General features: G+C 41.2%; 1 protein-coding gene across 1 annotated transcript in view; it reads right to left on the bottom strand.

Moving 5' to 3' along the window:
* Positions 1 to 5,060: 5,060 nt before the first annotated feature.
* The window catches only part of LOC137322098 (polycomb group RING finger protein 3), a 36,308-nt gene continuing 18,944 nt past the window's right edge, over positions 5,061 to 22,424 (bottom strand). Inside the window, exons 4-6 of the mRNA XM_067985224.1 lie at positions 13,899 to 14,036; positions 10,875 to 10,955; positions 5,061 to 9,117 (exon numbers count right to left, since the gene is read on the bottom strand). Coding sequence (XP_067841325.1) covers positions 9,070 to 9,117; positions 10,875 to 10,955; positions 13,899 to 14,036 — 267 coding nt within the window. The 3' untranslated portion in view covers positions 5,061 to 9,069. The remainder of the gene's footprint in view (positions 9,118 to 10,874; positions 10,956 to 13,898; positions 14,037 to 22,424) is intronic.

Here is a 22,424-nt window from a genome sequence, read left to right as displayed (position 1 = left end):
CCATTAATCGTACAGTAGGCTACAAAACTATATCAGGAAAGTTAAGTTAATGCAGACCTTGATGTTATCACATTTATTGATCTGAATCTCCTAAATAACAACAGAAAATACTGAGAAACCATGTGACTCCAATGCTCACTCCGTTTGTTGACCATTGAGTTGGTAGCAAGGACTCAGCCCAGTTTCCGGCAGTAATACTGTGCCTCGATTTATGGCGTAGCATTCTCAGAGCAGCACAGTTCTTACAACAATTAGAATTATTTTTCACTCCAATTAGAAAATGAGTTTGATTGGATTTAAACCATTCTGCTCTGATGGTTTTATTTCCATGCTGTTGTGTGAGCTGTTGTCAGTCACAGGCCTGTTACAGCTGCAATCAGTTACACACACAAAGGCTTATGCAACATTTGAAACTCATGTTTAAATGTCTCACTCCAGTTTTTATCCCTTCTGCCCAGTCTTTATATTGTCCAGTCTGTGTGACATTCAAGATGTGGAAGTAAATACCAGACACAATGAGAGTCTGAGATGCCCCATTAATTTTTCTTTAAATGCTGAATGTTGGAACATTTCAATATTGTTCCCAACAAAACAAAATTTAAAAATTAAATACTGTACAAATTTGTTTGCGGTTACCCACACAGGTGGTTAAGAATTTTGCTTTCTCATTCAGAATAAGGCAGCAAACCCAAAGTTTACATGCAAGTTAACAGTGCAAAAGAGATGTAGAGACTAATAATTAACAGATACGAAAGCGGTGGGTGCCAGTGTGGGCTGGATTCACTTGGAGCTATGCACTGGTCCTTCCGCATCAATAGCAAAAATAGAACAGGGTTTTTTTCCCTCAAGTTTAAAAGTTAAGAAATGTTCTATGGTTCTGTACTGTTCTCTAGGAGACGATCAGGTATGAATTTCTGTTCTTTATGCTGGTGGAGTAATTGCATCAGCAGGAGCTGGCAATTATTATTGGTGGTGTTCAGGTGACCATACCTGAAGCTGCAGCACTGCTTGAGGCACAATATGTACTGTATTTGTACCAACTCAAAGGCACATCCTGGAGAGACTCGATTAAAGAGGTATCTGGGAAGGCATCCAATGCCACTCCTGCTTAATATACTGTTGTAAACACCACCAATTGGAAAGATGACTGGTTTTCATGGAGATCTTAAGCTGCCCAGTGTGCTCTATATGGCAATATGAAAGTCAAATTTGGTTCCCAATTTTATCAGGAAAAAAGAATTTTTGTGCTATCACAACACAACACTAAAGTACAAATAAACCTAAAACACACAATGCAACAGTTAGTTAGCACCAAACAATCTGCATTGAACCGTATCAGGATTTTAAGCAAAATTGTTACCAAACTCCAACTTACCTCTGCAGAAGTTAAAAAGAAAAGCTCTCTAATATGCAGATGAGTATCAGATCTGTGTGCTAAAATTAACTAGGTAGTGATAATATCAACGTATAGAAAATATTGCTATAACTATTCACTTATTCCGAAAGCTGAATGTTGGGACACTATCTGCAGACTGGTACAATAGTTATTTCACAGTAATGTTAACTGTCTATGTCAGCGCCAAAAAGGAGCTATATGCCAAGCAGATGGGGTTGCAGTAAAATTAAGTGCCTATAGACTAACCTAGCCAAAGGCTGGAAGCAGAGATAACACTACAGGTTAGAAGATGCAGGTATACCGATACACCGTATCAGTCTACATTTCAATAATTAATAAAACACTTTCAACTTTCATTTGAGGGCTGGTGGCTTGAAAAGACAATTTTAGTGTGGTTCGCCTGATCATTTCAAGTGACGCACTAATTAAAGCAAACTATATAACATATTGAAAGACAGTTAAAGCCCACTGAATTCCGTTTGAACCTATTAATATATATAATCCTCCCAAAACCAATTGTTTAAAGAGCAATAGTTTTAACTATTGAAATAAATATGAAACTTTCACTTCCAGTTACAACATAAATCAGGAAATAAGACTAATTTTATGAAGAAAGAATTTATCACAGAAAGCAAACCAGATCAATGTCTTATCCATAATGCTGAAGTAAAGGTGTTATTAACCTGCCATATTTATACAGCCAGTGCATAAAGATCAATATTAAGTATGTGATACTGTTGAGCATGCCTGTACTAACCTGTGGTTACAGCTTACTATAGAATTGTGTATGTTACACACATACTCACTTATCTTAAGTACAAAGTAACTTTGTACACCGATATACAATCGCTCATTTCTTTATTTCCAGATAGTGGCAAACTTCACCAGAACCAGACCCCAGATTGTCTAACGCTTACTCCCTACTGCTTTGTAATCATGTATCACATACACTGAGTCACACTTCATGTATCCTACACTAACATTGCATGAATTTATAACTGTGTTATAACTGAATAAGTGTAATAAAAATTCATCAAGGGGTTAGGATCGTGAGGCAGTTCCTGTTCCGGTCATGAGGGATGGGATAAAAGCTGCACTCTCTCCCAGAACAGGGTACTGGTTATGACGCCTGTTGATTACTAATTATCCAAGTAAGCCTTCTTGTAGACTGAAGGAACTTTTCTCAGGTGCTCTGAACACAGACCCTTGCTGACTGTTGGATGGACAGTCACTTTCATCGTATGGTGCAGGGTCTCTCCTGCTGTCAGGGAACGAGACAGGATATTTTTGTTCTTCAGGATTACCATAGGGTAAACCCACCAGCCTGGTCTCTGGATTAAATGATATGGTGCATTACACAGTGATGGATACAGGTTTACACAGTGGTTACCCATTTGGTAGTTTTCCCATCTCTGCTGGGCTGTAAAGGGATAGACAGCAGACATACTCTTAGACAACTCCTAATGCTAGGTACAAAGTGGCACTTAGAGGGTTATTTGTCCACCCATGTGGCTGGGATATGCTAGAGTTACATAGAATCTACAGCGCAGAAACAGGCCATTTGGCCCTAATGGTCTATGCTGGTGTTCATACTCCACACAAACCTCCTCCCACTCTAATTACCTCTTCCCATCCTGTCCCCATGATCGAAACTGAGATATAGACAGACAATACAAATGAAATAGTCTATCTTCAACATATAAACCCGTGGAGCACGCTGATGGGGATCTGCAAATAATGTCCTATAAAAGCATGGAATAATTATACTGAACAAACTAAACGGAACTAATAGTACCAAACTGTGTCTGTCATTCAGACAACACTAAGGCACCAAGTTTAGATGTTCTAAGGTGGCAACACACAGGAAATCATTTGTTTCAAGCCTCTGTAAAAAAAAATTAAAGAATTAAATCAAACTGACAAACTGCCAGTTGTTTCTGAGCCATTCTGCAAGACTAGGCTCACATCGACAGTATTAGCTGGTCAATAGGCACTGGATTTGTACAATACACGTAAGCTTTGAATATCTGATTGAAAGTTCAGTGGAAACATCATGGCTGTTCTATTTTCTTTTCTGAATGCTAAGATTTTGGGATGCAGGCAGTTGGATTCTCCCAACTAGAATCAGACAGCGCGCTGTGGCTGTGCTGAAACACGACTCAAACAATCTACATGAAAACCCTTGCCAGTGTGAAGAGAGATTACATTTAAATCTTAAAGTATAGTGAAGAGTTCAAATATATTTCCCAAACTCAGCAGTTGTAAAGAATCAATAATGCCACTATTTCTGCTAAATCAGGAAATGGTTTAAAAATAATGAAGTTATTAATGAATATGAAATCTGCACATAACCAAATGTAAAGAATTATAATTATAAAATTCACACAGCCAAAAAAAACCTTTGAATCTTGATTCCATATGCAGTCTGCACCACTGCAGTCAATATTGTGCCAAATCACACAGAAATATCTCTCTGTACCAGTGTGCTAGAAAATGTACCTAGTAATTCAGATTAAATTGGTAGCCAATTTACAGCAAAGGTTATGTAACTTAACTTGCTCTGGTGTTACTATGACCAGGAACGAGGTCATAGCTGCAAAGCTTAATAGAAAATAAAGTTATATATAATAATTTTGTAGGTTTCCCCCCCTCCCTCCCTTTGTAAAAAAAAGACTACTTGCAATATTGTCATTGAAGGCTCCATTGCCAATAAACAAGCGCTGATTCAGGTAAGAGTAAAAGGCTGGATAAATAATACAGTTCTGATACCACACAGAAGCTGAAACCCACACAAACAGGGACATTATGCTACTTGTATCAAAAACAATGCAACTGGTAAACATAGAATCAGAATGAGTGAACAGTTCAGCCCAGTCTCCCTTGAATGTCAAATGGTAAACTGGTATTTTCATTTACTTTCCATTTGGAAAACAGTTGAGGTGAAAATATTGAAGAATTAAAAGTATCCCCACCCCTCAAGCAATTAAGACAGATCAAAATTGTTCACTCATCCTTAACCATTAATAACACATCATAACCCAAATTCAATACCTACCTTCACAGTATTAAGGACATTAATTTTGGACTGCTACACCAAACATTTCCCCAGCTTTTTCATCTTCGCTATGCTTTGGCTTTCTTACTTAAAACGGTTTGAAATGATACATTTTACAATGGTCCAGAATCAGGCTGGATGAAAGTAGGAAAATCTTCTCACCAAAACGGTTACTGAACTTCTCAAATTCCAAGCTCGTGACATCACAACACAATAGTCAGAATTGACCGCTGATGGGTTTGCTTGGATTATGTAACAGGATCAATAATTGCAATATCAAAACTAGAGGTGGACCAGAACTTGTTAAAGGCACTCGTATCTTTTATCCATACTGTTCCATATGTTCAACAATACCGTTTAAAGTCAAGATGTGGAGATGCCGGTGATGGACTGGGGTTAACAATTGTAAACAATTTTACAACACCAAGTTATAGTCCAACGATTTTATTTTTAATCCCACAAGCTTTCGGGGGCTTTCCCCTTCCTCAGGCAGTGTGGCACTTCCACACCGCCTTTTCCACACCGCCTTTTCCACACCGCCTTTTCCACACCGCCTGAGGAAGGGGAAAGCCCCCGAAAGCTTGTGGGATTAAAAATAAAATCGTTGGACTATAACTTGGTGTTGTAAAATTGTTTACAATTGTTTAAAGTCAATGCAAGGGTTCGCTAAACACTTAACCCCATCTGTAATGTTTCATGCTGCTACAGTCAAACTATCTTGAACATTTTTTTTTAAAAAGGCTGAAGTAACCAGTAATGTACAAATAATAACAGGCCACATTTCAGTACATTCAGAGTCTCTGAATCTCTCCTCTCTGTGATGGGGCATGAGCATTTCTCCACTTAGCACTGCACACACCAAGTGGACAAAGTTCGAGTCCTGAACTGGACATTTCAAACACTGTACCATTTGAACAGATTGCCATTAGCCTCCAAATGTCAACACACACAATACGTAACATAAATATAGCATGTAGTATAAAAGGACCATTATTTTAAATGCTGCTCAACAAACCAAACTAAGACCGCCCCTTTATCTTGAAAAAAGATCTGTATCTGTTATAGGTAAGGTAGTGTAGTGTTTATGGTACTGGACTAACAACGCAAATTCCACCATAGCAAGTTGTGAAACTGACTTCAATAAATCTGATAATTAGCAGATCAGCAGCAAGTAAAATGACCATGTGTCAGGTAAGGGTTTCACACCATTACTATTTGGTCTGGCCTAGAGTGACGAAGCGGTTGATTCAATGTCCCCTAAAGTGGTCTAGCAAGCCACAGAGTTGGTGAAACAATTGTTACAAAAGCCCACCTTCTCAGGCCCAACGAGAGAATAGCAATAAACCTCCTGGGAACAACTGTTTTTTCAAACAAGCATATAAATGTGGGCTCACAAATAAATTTCCTGATTTCTAAATTTGGGGACCTCATCAGAAACATAGGATATTCTGGTAATAGACCAGGATCCCCCAGGAAGCTGGAACAGTGGCTCTGCCTGTATAACTGAGAGTTGTTATCTCTGGGAAATATTTGCATTAAGGAAAGAGAGCTCTGGGTTATTGTAATTAACTCGCTGTTCACATCAGAGGGACAGTGACTAAAGCGAAATGAAAATAGTAATTAGACTGGAACAAAAGTAAGAAGCATAAGAGGACCAATGTACAAGGTGAAATATCGGGGCCGATGTAGGAGACACAGGACTGCCAGCTCATTAGGTTTAAATCAGACTCCTGATTTTGTGGCTATTAAAAAAGTTCCCGCTTTTAATAAATCTATCAAACTTGATCACAAATCATATAGATTTTTCACAAGCTATGCAATAAAGAGACTAGTAAGATTGAATGAATCCAGTCTTCAAATAAAAGTACCATGTTTCAGTAATGCACTTGGAGCAAAATCAAAGAATGCAAAGAGGAAATTTATTCCATGAGTCCTGTTCCCTCTGGAGAGTACAGACTACTCCTCCTAACTAATCAATTTAATTTCTTGATTGAAGATTTTGTAAAGTTTCCACAATAGTCAGCTGAAGTTTAATTTTGTGGATTGATTGCTGTGTGTTGAATCTGAGATCCAGCACAATTCCCTCCTCCTCAAGGTAGAATCTTCCAGTTTTGAATTTTGGCAAAAGTGGAGTGTGTGAAAGAGACAGTGAATGAGTAAAAGTTTAGAAAAAATGGAAGAGAACGATAAATGATACAGAATGGGAAAAGGAAAGAATCAGAGGGCCTGATAATGAAGTGAAATATTGCATGTACCACTGGGGTTGTATTTATTTCAGTAATAAAACTATTACTCACATTTGAATAACTTTCACAGTAAAATGTATGAGTGTTTCACCACCACAGAATGTTGACACTGGAGGGGAGGGGGAGTGGGGGTGATGGGAAGAGAATGCACCAACATTGGAAGCACAACAGTAGCCAGTTTTATTCCTACCTTCACATCAAAAAAAATCACACTGCTGCCAGCACCAATCCGAAATATTCATAAAGAGGTATTGAATTTCGTAGAATGAGTTTCTCAAGCTGCCCCTGTGCTGCTGTTTTTGGTCGATGGGGGAGGATAATGAGAGAATATTTTGACTTCAAGCCACATAACCAAACTTTTTGTACTCCTTGTGATATCCCTCTCAACTTTAACAATTCGAAAGTTAACTTGGATACAGCTTTGAAATAACATTTCATTTAATCAGACATAAAAATCATAAAAGTTCCAATTTTGTGAAGTTTCTTTTTGCCTGGACTAAAAACATATTTTATCACCACTGCCAAAAATAGTATTTTGTGAGTCACTGTACAGGAAATTGCAATGGTTGGACATTCCATACCAACAATTTTGCAGTCAGTTATACACATTAAAATATTTACAAAACACTATACAAGCGTAATCCTGCTCTGGTATATTAATGCACAACTCTCTTTAATGCTATTCTGCTTTTTAAAAAGCAGACTGCCTATTTTAGAAACCTGTATACATAGTGTAAGAAAATCAAACACCGCATACCAGGAACTGAAACATATTATAATATAATTTGTAATAAATACACAATCCTACAGAATCTACCCTGAACAAGGTGGGAAAAGTATCAATCTTCACTAATGAGATCATGATCCCTCTCCCATCCCAACAGGCAAAGAATTCCACTACCTCAAAGGGAATTTATTATAGTTTTGGGTTAGGAATAGTGTTCTCGACAAGCACTGGGAGTTATCAGTATTCATCTTTTAATACAGATGAACGGCAGTCCTTTTTTTTCCAATCCCTCAAAATAATTTTGATGACTTTAACTAAGATTTGTGATACAACAAACATATACCATCTCTCCTGATAATATCCTTTAAGTAAACCTGATAATTGAGAACCTCCCAATAAAGGACTTATGGTTACTTCTAACTGACATAATAAAAACAAAGAAAATCTGAACTAATGGTATTTCACTAAACAGACATGTACCAAGGAATCCTACTGAAAGACCTGGTTAGGAAGGTGTTTAAAATAATGTGAAGATGTGAGTTGACACTTGTTCAGTAGTTGCAGCCAGTGCAGTTTAAACATCATGGGGAACTGCCCTGTTGAGGCAATCCGACCACCCATTCACGATAAACCTTTGCACAGAGCCTGGCCAAATTCCAACAAGGTGTGAGCATATGGTGCCAGGCAATGATCATGCCTAATGCTGCACAATCTCTGGCTTCCAGCCCAGGAGACAGTCCACGCGAGTACTGCATTGTACTGCTAAGTAGCTCACTTCTGGAGAGGTGGAACTTGGTGCCAGTGCACAGTGTTCAGGCTGACAGACCGACTCCAGAATCGAATCCTTAGATTCACTTTGGTGTGCAATTGATAGTATAAAAAAAAATATTTTTAAAACTAAGATTAACAGGTTAAAATTTCACTATGATGTATTAACACACTCATTTGAAATCCCTCGACTCACTATTTTATGAAGTCACTAATTCATGGGCTAATGATTCTGTTAAAACAGTGAACAGAGGAATTTCACACTGCAGTTTTTTTAAAAAAGGATATCACACAGAATTCCAACCCTCGAATTGCTGATCTGAACCAGCAGGCTCGAAGGGCCGATTGGCCTACTCCTGCTCCTATTTCTTATGTTCTTTAACCCATACAAACCATCCCAAAGGCCCTTTAAATAAGAAAGCCAAAGCAACCCACAGCTTAATAAACTGCATTAAAATGATTTAAAATCACAAGTAGGTTCACAGAGTCGCTAAAGCAAAAGTCAAAATGTAAACTATAAAAGAATTCTTGTGCCCACAACAACAAAGCCTTCTAACACATCAAATTCATGACACTGCATTTTTCTTTAGAAACCAGGTATAAAAAGTGTCTCGGTGCAATTTCATTTGATCCTTTTTGTAATATATTATGACTGTAAACCCACTTAAACATGAGCGATTCCAACACAATGTAGTAGATAGCACAGAAGCAGGCCTTTGTTGTGTGCCAGTCCCAGTTGAACAGTACCTCTGATCCGGTGTGTGTGTTTGCTGGTTTGTGCCACGTGCTAGATCCAGTGATGCATTGACTGAGTGCTGGGTGATAGTCTCTGCAAAAGTTGCACCGTATGAAGTTCTGCTGGCGATAAAACTTGATGTCATAGCAGGTCCATTTTTGGCCTGTAATGTAGCAGGAGGGGCGATTTCTTCCAAAAGAGAGGAATATACAGCTTTATAAATATAGCAAAGTTCACCAGTTAGCAAATTATACCAAATAAATTCATAAATTCAAGTGAAGAGTTTTGTCCAACTACTGCTGATATTTTCCTCTGGACAGTAGTTTTAAAACTAATATACAGTGGAAAATACTAAATTATCACTTTAAACTGCACTACAAGGGCATCCAACATTTTACAGTAGTGAGCCAGACCAATGTGTCAAACTAAAGAATGATTCAATCATCTCAATCAGGTAGAATCAATGATCGATACTTTATCCAACACCCAATCTACCTCACATATCTCTCAGTCTTTGGACCAACCTCTCGAACTTCTGTCTGTCTCCTCTTTTCTCTCCTCCTCCACTTGTTGTCCCACTCTCTCAACCTCCACTGTGGCCTCCCATCAGTCTCCCCCTCCTCCTCCGCAGTCTCTCCTCTTCACTAACTCCCCAACCAGGGGAAATAATCTTTCCTTGTTCACCCTATCAAAACCTATCCTAATTGTGAACCTCCTCTTGGCCTTCTCTGCTTCAGTGGAAATTGTTTGAGTTTCTCAAGCTTCTCTTCATAATTATAGTTTCTCTTCCCTGGTATCTGCCAGCTGAGTCCCAACTCACAATCTGATGTCACCTGACCTGCCCTTTTCTAACTTCTGACCTGCCAAGTGTGTAAATCAGGTACCAAGAAACATACAACATATATAACATTACATATCAATAGAAAATCCCCATCTAGCCCCCCACACACACTCCCCATCCCCACCCATCTATTTCTCCATCCACCTGATGATTCATAAGCTCAAACTGAGTTTCTACTGTCGAGATTTTTAGAACTATTTTGCGTATATGATTGCAGTGCAAGAACCAGAAATAAATACTGTTAAACTAGTGCAGTGAAGATGACTGTGTCCCTGCAGCTCTTCATTGGCCAGGTGACAAATGCGGGTCAGAAGCTTCCTCCTGAATCTCATCGCGCATGGTTTCTCCGCGGACCTTGCCTGGTAACTGACTCCCCAGTGGTACACCTGCTGTCTTGGGTCTACAAGTTTCTACGAGTTCTGTGATTCCAGGCTGCCCTGCTCTTGCTACAGAGATCCTCAGCAATGGCTGTTGCACCTAAGCCATACACCAGAAAATGTCACTGTACTCACGGTTATCGAGGTTATTTGGGTTTACTCTTTCTCCCACCTGTCTCTCCTGAAGGTATTGACAGTACAGTCCTTGGGTATTGAGCACTCTCTGGCAGGACATTCTACAAATGTGAGGCGACACTGAGTACCGCCAGTGAGAGCTGGGAGATGACTCAATTGCAGAGGCATCAAAACCGAGCCGAATCCTGGTCCTCACCCGGCATTCACACACATGTACTTCCAGCAGGGGTCACAGGATAGCAACACTGGCTAATTTCCCTCCCCCTAAACCACACTAGCTGACTCTAGGCATGAAGGAGCCCATCTGGTGCGTGGCGGTTACTTCCAGTTGAAGAATGAAGTTGACCCTACAAGGCAGGTATTGAAATGTGTAGATATGAAATGTGACCATAGATAGGTCACACACATCAGCAATAAGGGTGGAGTCCCTTAAGTTTATACTTTCATGCAATTAAGTGAGATGCAATTATTTTTGAGGGAGGGGAGGGGATAACGGACCACGCAATGGTAAAATGTCTGCAGCAAAGCCTCTAACATTTACAATACGATGAGTCCTTTGAATGTTATATAAAGACAATGTGACAGTTGTTTACCTTGAATCTCCATCGAGTGACAACAACAAACTTCAAAGTGTGATCCTTTCCAAGTATTTCTTCATTGCATAGAATATCCAGCTACAGAAAAATAAAGAAAGCAAAATCACAGCGGACTGACACAATGTATTACAACAGCTTCTATTTATCTTAGGATCGTACCCAGCTCAGTCTGAGGAAACACAAATTTACTTTTTCTACGTGAAATGAGTTTGAGGAGTCCCAACCCAGTTCCAAATGCACATCCATACCACTAACCCATCTATAGTTCGCATTAAGCAACTGGTACACACAATAGAAATATCAGTCTAGTGCAGTGGGATAAATGGCCTCTGTGTGATTGATAATACAGACATGATTTGCAATACAGTGGAAAAGATATTCCATTACAAGCAAAACATCCCTCATCTTTATTCACAGAAGATTCCCCCCCCACCAACAAAAAGTGACAATGTTGAGTAGTTCAATAAGAAGAGTCCTAATTAAGACTGCACAATCAAGGAGGAGGGGATTGTTATCCTCAAAAGTTAATATAGAGCAGCATCTGGTTATTGGGTAGTTAATAAAACATTTCACTCTAAGCTGGCAGTGTAATGACACAAGTTGTAGCTGCACTGAGATTGCCAAGTTTGCAACCACAAATCCATGGACGATGAGTTGGCATCTTGGTCTTACAGTCACTGAACTGATGTCAGAAAACGCTCCAAAGGTAGGAATTGAAAGGGGAGATCAGAGAAAGTGTTCCCCTGATTTGCTCTCAAACAGCTGTTACAGCAGCTGCGTCTGCCCATTTTCTTAGATGGATTACGATGCACAGGAAAACCTGGTGAGAAGGAAATAATTAAAAACCATAAACCAGGAGAGTGCTCAAGAGCATATGTGCCTTGAAGAGTTCCTGAGCACCATGTAATAAACATTCAGTAAAAAACTAACAGAAGGGGGAAAAAACTGGATGGGTATCAAAACTGGATGATAATTAAAGTTTCTCAGACTATTTACAAAATAAAGGTGAAGATCAATTTACTTGTCGAGTCTCTCAATACGATTGTTGATTTATTATAATTGGCCTTCATGCCCAAATTCTTTGGGGATGGGATGAGTAGAAATCAGTCAGGATTCCCTGCTGAAAGAATGCATCTTGGAACACAGCATCACGCACACTGGACTTGGCTATATGGCCATTACAGTCAAATAGTCTGCTGACAGTTATTAACCAATAAGGTACTGGGCAGCTACCACTACAGATGGAACAATACCCCAGCTCCAGGCACTGCCTCAGAACAGGACAGGCAAAGGGAGAAAGGAGATGGGAAAAAAATTCAATTCATTTTAGAACATAGTAGCATTGCTCATGGTGAATAAACAGGATAAATTGTTTTGTAATGTGGGGCCATTAAACGCTGGCAGCAACTTCACTCTTGTTCCCAGCAGACTCAGAGATGACCCAGAGATAATCCAGCCCACTCCTCCAACAACCTGCTACTCAATAAAGTTTGCCCCACTCTTCTCCCACTACTGAAGAGTCTCTCTCGCTCTTTCCTCCCCCACCTTCATAGAACTTACTCCACTCAACAAATTCCCTCTCTCCACCCTCGGTAAGTGTAACAACAAGTGGGAGGAACAGGTGACTTTGGATCTATGGTTCCCAAAGCTCTCCACCACTGGGATTTTCCTCACCTCCTGTCTGGGTCTGTTGGAGACTCAATGTCAGAGATTGATTGCTGTGATTAGTCAATAACTCCATTATCGTTGTATCATGCGACTACCAGGATGGTAGAAAGCGAATTAGGTGGAACTTTTATCATCCAGCAATTCCTGTGTTCCCAGCCTACAGCTATTGGAACCATATTTGACTCTATGAAGAAATGAGGACATTGCTTTGCACACCAGGCAGTGCAGTGGCTTCTGAGAATTATAGTCTTTTACACTGAAGAATGCATATGCATCGTGATTGTTCACAAAGGGCTTAAATATGGGGAGGTCAGTTGGCCAGGTGGCAATTCTGAGGGCTGGAGCAGTGTAGGTTGTAATTGAAGGTCTATAATCAATACAATGGTCAGCTATCATTTAAAAATTATGAGAGCTGCACTGCAAAATCTACATTGGAATCTTATCTGAGCTAATTATTAATTACATATAACTGTTGGGTTTCGAGAGAAGGCGAGAGCACAAGAGAAGATGCAAAACAGAGATAAACAGACAAAGTGGAACTGAGAGAATGAACCAGACACAAAGGCAGAGAGAGAACACAAGACAGAGAGCGCATGCAACAGGAAACACGACAGAGCAAATGCAAGACCAAGAAAAGGAAAGAGACAGAGTGAGGGATAGAAAGCCAGTGGGCTTAGGAGAAAAGCAAGTTCTCGCAAACGGAACTTGATAGGTTATTAAGCTTATCAGCAGCAAATGTAGTATGGACAAATACAAGTACTAAATATGTTGGAATTAAAAATCAGAGCCATGGATAAACGAAAAAGACTTTTAGAAGGTTTGAAACTCTTGAGGAAGGCAGGTACTTAGCTGATAATGTCACTGGCTAAGCATTTCACAGAGATACATTGTAAATTCTAGTAGAGGGAAAGGGAAAGAAAAATTAGGCACAAAAACAAAACAAAGAGAAAAAAAGTTGTTTGCTATACAGCAACTATCCGTCTCTATTGGAGCAGAATACATTTGCTGGGCATTTGAATTAAATAAAATTAATAAACTACATCCGCTACTCTATTATATCACCATAGCCTCACTACTGCAAACGTCATTACAACAAAGGCACAGTTATAACAAAACACAAGAACTTGAATACTGTTGCAAATATACTCAACCTACACCCAAAGCACAGTTTGCAGGAGATAAACACAGTATCACAGCAATGCAAGTGCAGGGTCTCTAAACCTTGGAATTACCTACATATATGATAGCCCAACGCATTCAATTTAACAAGGCTATAGTGTATAAAGTATTTTTTTTAATATGCACTTGCAAAAATGTTGCATTGCCTGTGATATCTTTATTTAGAAAAATTACCTCATTAAATGATGCTAGGTTGAGTTTTTTGGCAATAAATTTCTTCAGGTGCAGAACTGTAGCCTGGGCTGAACAACGAATCCACTTCCTCTTCAACCCACGCAGCTTACTGCTATTGCATTCCAAACAGATGCTTACCTTGAGGAGGAAAGCAGACACATAGCACAGTATATATTACTTTAATACATATTCTCTGCAATATTCATTACATATTCTACGGCACTGGTTATTAACCCAGCTACAATGAAAACAACGGAGACAGCACCCCTCCCCAAAACTGGACAGATCTCTAATCCCCCATTTAATTAAACCGTAAGATTTGCAAGCTTAAAGTTTTCCACGTACATAAAGTGAAAAATTTTAGAATTTTGTTTTGAGCTGCACTTCTAATTGCTGTTAGTGGATGTTCTGGCACAGGCATGATGGGTCGAATGGCCTCCTGTGCTGTAAGATCTATGATTATTTCCTCAGGAACCTTAACTCTAGAGTTCATTTCTAGAGGGACAGAATTGAAAAGCAAGGTAGTTATGTTAAACTTGTATAGAATCTTTTTTTAGACCACAATTGTAGAGTATTGTGTACAGTTCCGGACGAGCAGAATGGACATCGCGTCTATATTGCCTTAATTGTTATGTGAAAGAAACTGATTAAAATGCAAATACTTTATACCAAGTGCAGAAGAATATTATAGAATCGTGCACAGTTCTGGTCTCCATATTATAGAAAGGTAGAGGCATTGGAGAAGGTGCAAAAAAGGTTCACAAGGATGATACCAGAACTGAGAGGATATCCTCATCAGGAAAGGCTGAACAGGCTGGGGCTCTTTTCTCTAGAAAAGAGAAGGCTGAGGGGTGACCTGATAGAGGTCTTTAAAATTAGGAACGTTTTGATAGGGTAGAAGTAAAGAAAATGTTTCCACTTGCGGGGGAATCCAAAACTAGACGTCATAAATATAAGATAGTCACTAATAAATTCAATAGGGAATTCAGGGAGAAACTTCTTTACCCAGAGAATGGTTAGAAAGTGGAACTCACTCCCACAAGGAATAGTCGAGGCAAATAGCATAGATCCGTTTAAGGGGAAGCTGGATAAACACGAGGGAGAAAGAAATAGAAGGACATGCTGATAGGGTGAGATGAAGTAGGGAGGGAGGAGGCTCGTGTGGAGCATAAACACCGGCATAGACCAGTTGGGCCGAATGGCCTGTCTGTTCTGTAGCTTCGATGTAACACTCATTTGAGCTCACATGACAGAGGACTTTCCAAATTGATAGTCAGCAAAGATCTAATTTTTGATTTATTTTTATGCCGATCAATTGAATGTAATGTGGATATAACAACTTAGGCTTTCTGCCTCCCAAGTATTTGGCGGGTGAGTGCAGAAAGCACTCGGGAACAAGCTCCTTCACACACGTGGGCGGGCATTCTGAAAATGCAACCTCCTCCCAGTTTCCTGCCATTTGCACTCTTTGAATGACCAACACCAACAACAGCCAATCTCCAGACGTCATCCTACAACTCATCCGCTTCATCCTGGATCACAATGTCTTCACCTTCGATAACCAGTTCTTTACCCAAACACACGGAACAGCCATGGGGACCAAATTCGCACCCCAATACGCCAACATTTTCATGCACAAGTTCGAGCACGACTTCTACACTGCACAGGACCTCCAACCAACGCTATACACCAGATACATCGACGACATTTTCTTCCTATGGACCCACGGCGAAGAATCAGTGAAGAGACTACACGATAACATCAACAAGTTCCATCCCACCATCAAACTCACCATGGACTACTCCTCAGAATCGGTTTCTTTCTTGGACACACAAATCTCCATCAAAGACGGGCACCTCAGCACCTCACTCTACCGCAAGCCCACGGACAACCTCACGATGCTCCACTTTTCCAGCTTCCAGCCCAACCACGTCAAAGAGGCCATCCCCTATGGACAGGCCCGACGAATACACAGGATCTGCTCAGACGAGGAGGAACGCGATGGACACCTACAGACGCTGAAAGACACCCTCGTAAGAACGGGATATGACGCTCGACTTGTCGATCGACAGTTCCGACGGGCCACAGCGAAGAATCGCATAGACCTCCTCAGAAGACAAACACGGGACGCAACCAACAGAGTACCCTTCGTCGTCCAGTACTTCCCCGGAGCGGAGAAACTACGCCATGTTCTCCGCAGCCTTCAACATGTCATCGATGACGACGAACACCTCGCTAAGGCCATCCCCACGCCTCCACTACTCGCCTTCAAACAGCCACCCAACCTCAAACAGACCATCGTTCGCAGCAAATTACCCAGCTTTCAGGAGAACAGCGTCCACGACACCACACAACCCTGCCACGGCAACCTCTGCAAGACATGCCAGATCATCGACACGGATACCACCATCACACGAGAGGACACCACCCACCAGGTACATGGTTCATACTCCTGTGACTCGGCCAACGTTGTCTACCTCATACGTTGCAGGAAAGGATGCCCCGGAGCATGGTACATTGGCGAGACCATGCAGACACTGCGACAACGGATGAACGGACACCGCGCAACAATCGCCAGACAGGAGGGTTCCCTCCCAGTCGGGGAACACTTTAGCAGTCAAGGACATTCAGCCACCGATCTTCGGGTAAGCGTTCTCCAAGGCGGCCTTCGAGACACACGACAACGCAAAATCGTCGAGCAGAAATTGATAGCCAAGTTCCACACCCATGAGGACGGCCTCAACTGGGATCTTGGGTTCATGTCACGCTACATGTAACCCCACCAGCAAGGGGAAAAAAAAGTTATCTGTTTTTAATATTTTCTCTCTCTCTCTCTCTGCCTTTTGGGTCTCTTTCTCTCTGTCTGTGTAATTTGAAAACAATTTTACAACACCAAGTTATAGTCCAGCAATTTTATTTTAAATTCACAAGCTTTCGGAGGCTTCCTCCTTCCTCAGGTAAATGAGGAAGGAGGAAGCCTCCGAAAGCTTGTGAATTTAAAATAAAATTGCTGGACTATAACTTGGTGTTGTAAAATTGTTTACAATTGTCAACCCCAGTCCATCACCGGCATCTCCACATCATGTGTAATTTGACACAATGTATATTCAGTGTACTGGGACGTACTGTTCTCCGTGGCTAATCTGTCTGAACACCAACGACACCTTTTGATTGGTGTGATGGTGTCCCAGCCTAATATAAGATATGCGATTTGAGAACCTTTCACTCATTCACCTGACGAAGGGGATAATCTCCTTGTGATTTTAAAATAAATTTGTTGGACTATAACCTGGTGTTGTAAGATTCCTTACATCTATTTATAAAGCCCAGGTTCCGTACGCTTTTTTAATCGCTTTCTCAACTTGTCCTGCCACCTTCAATGACCAGTGCACATATACCCCCAGGTCTCTCTGTTCCTGTTACCCCTTTAGAATTGTACCTTTTAGTTTATATTTCCTCTCCTCATTCTTCCTGCCAAGATGTATCACTTCGCACTGCTCTGCGTTAAATTTCATCTGCCACCTGTCCGCCCATTCCACCAGCCTGCCTATGTCCTCTTGAAGTCTATCATTATCCTCCTCACTGTTTATTACACTCCCAAATTTTGTGTCAAATTTTGAAATTGTGCCCTATACACCCAAGTCCAAGTCATTAATAAATATCAAAAAAAGCAGTGGTCCCACCACTGACCCCTGGGGAACACTACTGTATCCCTGTATAGAGTAAGATATATTGAATTTGAGTGAATTCCATTACCCATTAATTTACCGTGGGAACTTGTAGTATGAAAGCCACTCTTACATATAATGTCTGCTGTTGAAATAATTATGGTGTGGAGATGCCGGTGATGGACTGGGGTTGACAATTGTAAACAATTTTACAACACCAAGTTATAGTCCAGCAATTTTATTTTAAATTCACAAGCTTTCGGAGGCTTCCTCCTTCGTCAGGTGAACGATGTGAAAATGAAATCCTCGAAATGAAATCGCATTCATAATTCACAGAACAATGCTTGGTGAGTACAGACAGTTTTTTCAACTGCCCGTTGCCAAGGCAATCAGTGTGCAGACAGACAGGTGTTACCTGCCAGGTCTCACAGAATATACAAATCACCAAAAAAAAACAACAAACAAAAAAAAAACAGAGATAGAGAGGTAGAAACATAGAAAAGACAGCAACTGACTCGTTATATTAAAAACAGATAACATTTGTTCGCTGGTGGGGTAACGTGTAGCGTGACATGAACCCAAGATCCCGGTTGAGGCCGTCCTCATGGGTGCGGAACTTGGCTATCAATTTCTGCTCGACGATTTTGCGTTGTCGTGTGTCTCGAAGGCCGCCTTGGAGTACGCTTACCCGAAGGTCGGTGGATGAATGTCCATGACTGCTGAAGTGTTCCCCGACTGGGAGGGAACCCTCCTGTTTGGCGATTGTTGCGCGGTGTCCGTTCATCCGTTGACGCAGCGTCTGCATGGTCTCGCCAATGTACCAGGCTCTGGGGCATCCTTTCCTGCAACGTATGAGGTAGACAACGTTGGCCGAGTCACAGGAGTATGAACCATGCACCTGGTGGGTGGTGTCCTCTCGTGTGATGGTGGTATCTGTGTCGATGATCTGGCATGTCTTGCAGAGGTTACCGTGGCAGGGTTGTGTGGTGTCGTGGACGCTGTTCTCTTGAAAGCTGGGTAATTTGCTGCGAACGATGGTCTGTTTGAGGTTGGGTGGCTGTTTAAAGGCGAGTAGTGGAGGTGTGGGGATGGCCATAGCGAGGTGTTTGTCCTCATTGATGACATGTTGAAGGCTGCGGAGAACATGGCGTAGTTTCTCCGCTCCGGGGAAGTACTGGACGACAAAGGGTACTCTGTTGGTTGCGTCCCGTGTTAGTCTCCTGAGGAGGTCTTTGCGATTTTTTGCTGTGGCCCGTCGGAACTGTCAATCGATGAGTCGAGCGTCATAAAAGAACGGGATATGACGCTCGACTCATCGATCGACAGTTCCGACGGGCCACAGCAAAAAATCGCATAGACCTCCTCAGGAGACAAACACGGGACGCAACCAACAGAGTACCCTTTGTCGTCCAGTTCTTCCCCGGAGCGGAGAAACTACGCCATGTTCTCCGCAGCCTTCAACATGTCATCAATGAGGACAAACACCTCGCTATGGCCATCCCCACACCTCCACTACTCGCCTTTAAACAGCCACCCAACCTCAAACAGACCATCGTTCGCAGCAAATTACCTAGCTTTCAAGAGAACAGCGTCCACGACACCACACAACCCTGCCAGTCGGGGAACACTTCAGCAGTCATGGACATTCATCCACCGACCTTCGGGTAAGCGTGCTCCAAGGCGGCCTTCGAGACACACGACAACGCAAAATCGTCGAGCAGAAATTGATAGCCAAGTTCCGCACCCATGAGGACGGCCTCAACCGGGATCTTGGGTTCATGTCACGCTACACGTTACCCCACCAGCGAACAAATGTTATCTGTTTTTAATATAATGGGTCAGTTGCTCTCTTTTCTATGTTTCTACCTCTCTATCTCTGTTTTTTTTTTGTGTTTGTTGTTTTTTTTTGGTGATTTGTATATTCTGAGACCTGGCAGGTAACACCTGTCTGTCTGCACACTGATTGCCTTGGCAACGGGCAGTTGAAAAAACTGTCTGTAATCACCAAGCATTGTTCTGTGAATTATAAATGCGATTTCATTTCGAGGATTTCATTTTCACATCGTTCACCTGACGAAGGAGGAAGCCTCCGAAAGCTTGTGAATTTAAAATAAAATTGCTGGACTATAACTTGGTGTTGTAAAATTGTTTGAAATAATTATGGTAATACATCTCTTCAAAAATTGCAAAAGCAGTTGAAGGGGTTATGATAAGGCCAAGAACACATTAGAGCTGGGACATTCGGAACAACAAGGGCATATTTTCATCAAGATCTTCTAATAATTGTGTAAATGTGATATTCTCTCTTGCTACAGTGCTGGATTCACTGCTGTACAGTGGCAATGTTGCTGAAATGGTATCATATATCAAGTTCATATTTAACAATTAGAAGCATCAATTCATGGAATAATTTAATGGAGAGCAGATTAAATACCTCAGATTTTTGAAGTATGACAGTAAGGCAAATTTTATATATATCTGCAAAAATAGAAGACATTCTGTACAGAAATGTGAACTCTTTTTATCTCAGGCACTCAAGGTCAGTATTAGCACAAATGTGTGCACAGTAAAGCTCGCTAAACTCTGCCCAACAAAGTGTCCTAACCCCAGACAAGAATAGCACCCCTTATTGCACCACACACACCTCTTCACTTCTAAATCACCCTCCACAGAGGGTGACACCAAGATTGGTGGCATTGTGGACAGTGAAGAAGGTTATCTAGGATTGCAGCGGGATCTTGATAAATTGGGCCAATGGGCCGATGAATGGCAGATGGAGTTTAATTTAGATAAATGTGAGGTGATGCATTTTGGTAGATCGAATTGGGCCAGGACCTACTCCGTTAATGGTAGGGCGTTGGGGAGAGTTATAGAACAAAGAGATCTAGGAGTACAGGTTCATAGCTCCTTGAAAGTGGAGTCACAGGTGGATAGGGTGGTGAAGAAGGCATTCAGCATGCTTGGTTTCATTGGTCAGAACATTGAATACAGGAGTTGGGATGTCTTGTTGAAGTTGTACAAGACATTAGTAAGGCCACACTTGGAATACTGTGTCCAGTTCTGGTCACCCTATTATAGAAAGGATATTATTAAACTAGAAAGAGTGCAGAAAAGATTTACTAGGATGCTACCGGGACTTGATGGTTTGACTTACAGGGAGAGGTTGGATAGACTGGGACTTTTTTCCCTGGAGAGTAGGAGGTTAAGGGGTGATCTTATAGAAGTCTATAAAATAATGAGGGGCATAGATAAGGTCGATAGTCAAAATCTTTTCCCAAAGGTAGGGGAGTCTATAATGAGGGGACATAGATTTAAGGTGAGAGGGGAGAGATACAAAAGGATCCAGAGGGGCAATTTTTTCACTCAAAGGGTGGTGAGTGTCTGGAACGAGCTGCCAGAGGCAATAGTAGAGGCGGGTACAATTTTGTCTTTTAAAAAGCATTTGGACAGTTACATGGGTATAGAGGGATATGGGCCAAGTACAGGCAATTGGGACTAGCTTAGTGGTATAAACTGGGCGACATGGACATGTTGGGCCAAAGGGCCTGTTTCCATGTTGTAACTTCTATGATTCTATGATTGTCAGGGAGATGCCAGTGTTGTAGCTGTACTGGAACAGCTTGGCTAGAGGAGCGGCCAGTTCTGGAGCACAAGTCTTCAGCACTACAGCCGGGATGTTGTCAGGGCCCATAGCCTTTGCTGTATCCAGTGCACTCAGCCGTTTCTTGATATCATGTAGAAAGAATCAAAAAAGACTGAAGACAGGCTTCTGTGATGGTGGGGATATCGGGAGGAGGCTGAGATGGATCATCCACTCGGCACTTCTGGCTGAAGATGGTTGCAAACGCTTCAGCCTTGTCTTTTGCACTCACGTGCTGGACTCCGCCATCATTGAGGATGGAGATGTTTGCAGAGCCTCCTCCTCCCGTTAGTTGTTTAATTGTCCACCACCATTCACAACTGGATGTGGCAGGACTGCAGAGCTTTGATCTGATCCGTTGGTTGTGGAATCGCTTAGCTCTGTCGATAGCATGTTGCTTCCGCTGTTCAGCATGCACGTAGTCCTGAGTTGCAGCTTCACCAGGTTGGCACCTCATTTTTAGGTACGCCTAATTATATCTTTTTTAAATTACAAATTGAAGGTCTAAGCTGAGCTTTTATGTATAAATGTGTCCATTTGTGTATGTTATTTATTTTCTAAGTGCACATTATACTGCATCACTATTTAGTCAGCAATTTAGATGCAGTTAAGAGATCTGAAATTTTTCCATTTCAAAGTTAAAACACCTGGGTTGATACAGTTGACAAAAGTCACAAAATTTGTATTTAAAAAATACAGATCTGAGGTACTAAACATTTTCTACTTTTCAATAAATCAGATTTTTAGTAAACACCTCAAATATTAGGTTTTCATTGAAAGTACTGAGCAACAGTGATGTTCCCTATTGCCTGAATATAGAGTCAGCACAGTGCACTGAAATAGATATTTCAACAATGCAGATATGGTGTAATACACTGACATTTTTTAAATTTACATAATTTAACTGCACTGTTCCATTTTGGAAAGGTTTTCCTCAATAGTTTCTTTATGAAAAGAAACATGAAAGGTTTTAACAGTTTCATTACATACTTTGACGAACAAAGATTTAAAGGTTTGTGGATGTGGATGCAAATGCACAAACAAACAGCACAGAACATTTTTCCTCTTTGGATATTGTAGGACTGATTGGGAGATTGTGTCTAAGGGAGGCATCAAAGATAACCGCTGGATCCAGATACAGAGTCTGGCTTTCCAACTGGAACAGTCAGTACATCCGTTATGGTAATGAAATCCATTTCACACTGTTCAATATTAGCA

Source organism: Heptranchias perlo, chromosome 1, assembly GCF_035084215.1.
Source record: "Heptranchias perlo isolate sHepPer1 chromosome 1, sHepPer1.hap1, whole genome shotgun sequence".
In the NCBI taxonomy this organism is placed as follows: Eukaryota; Metazoa; Chordata; class Chondrichthyes; order Hexanchiformes; family Hexanchidae; genus Heptranchias; species Heptranchias perlo.
Note: the sequence above shows the minus strand (reverse complement) of the source record. Positions and strands in the feature narration are given on the sequence as shown.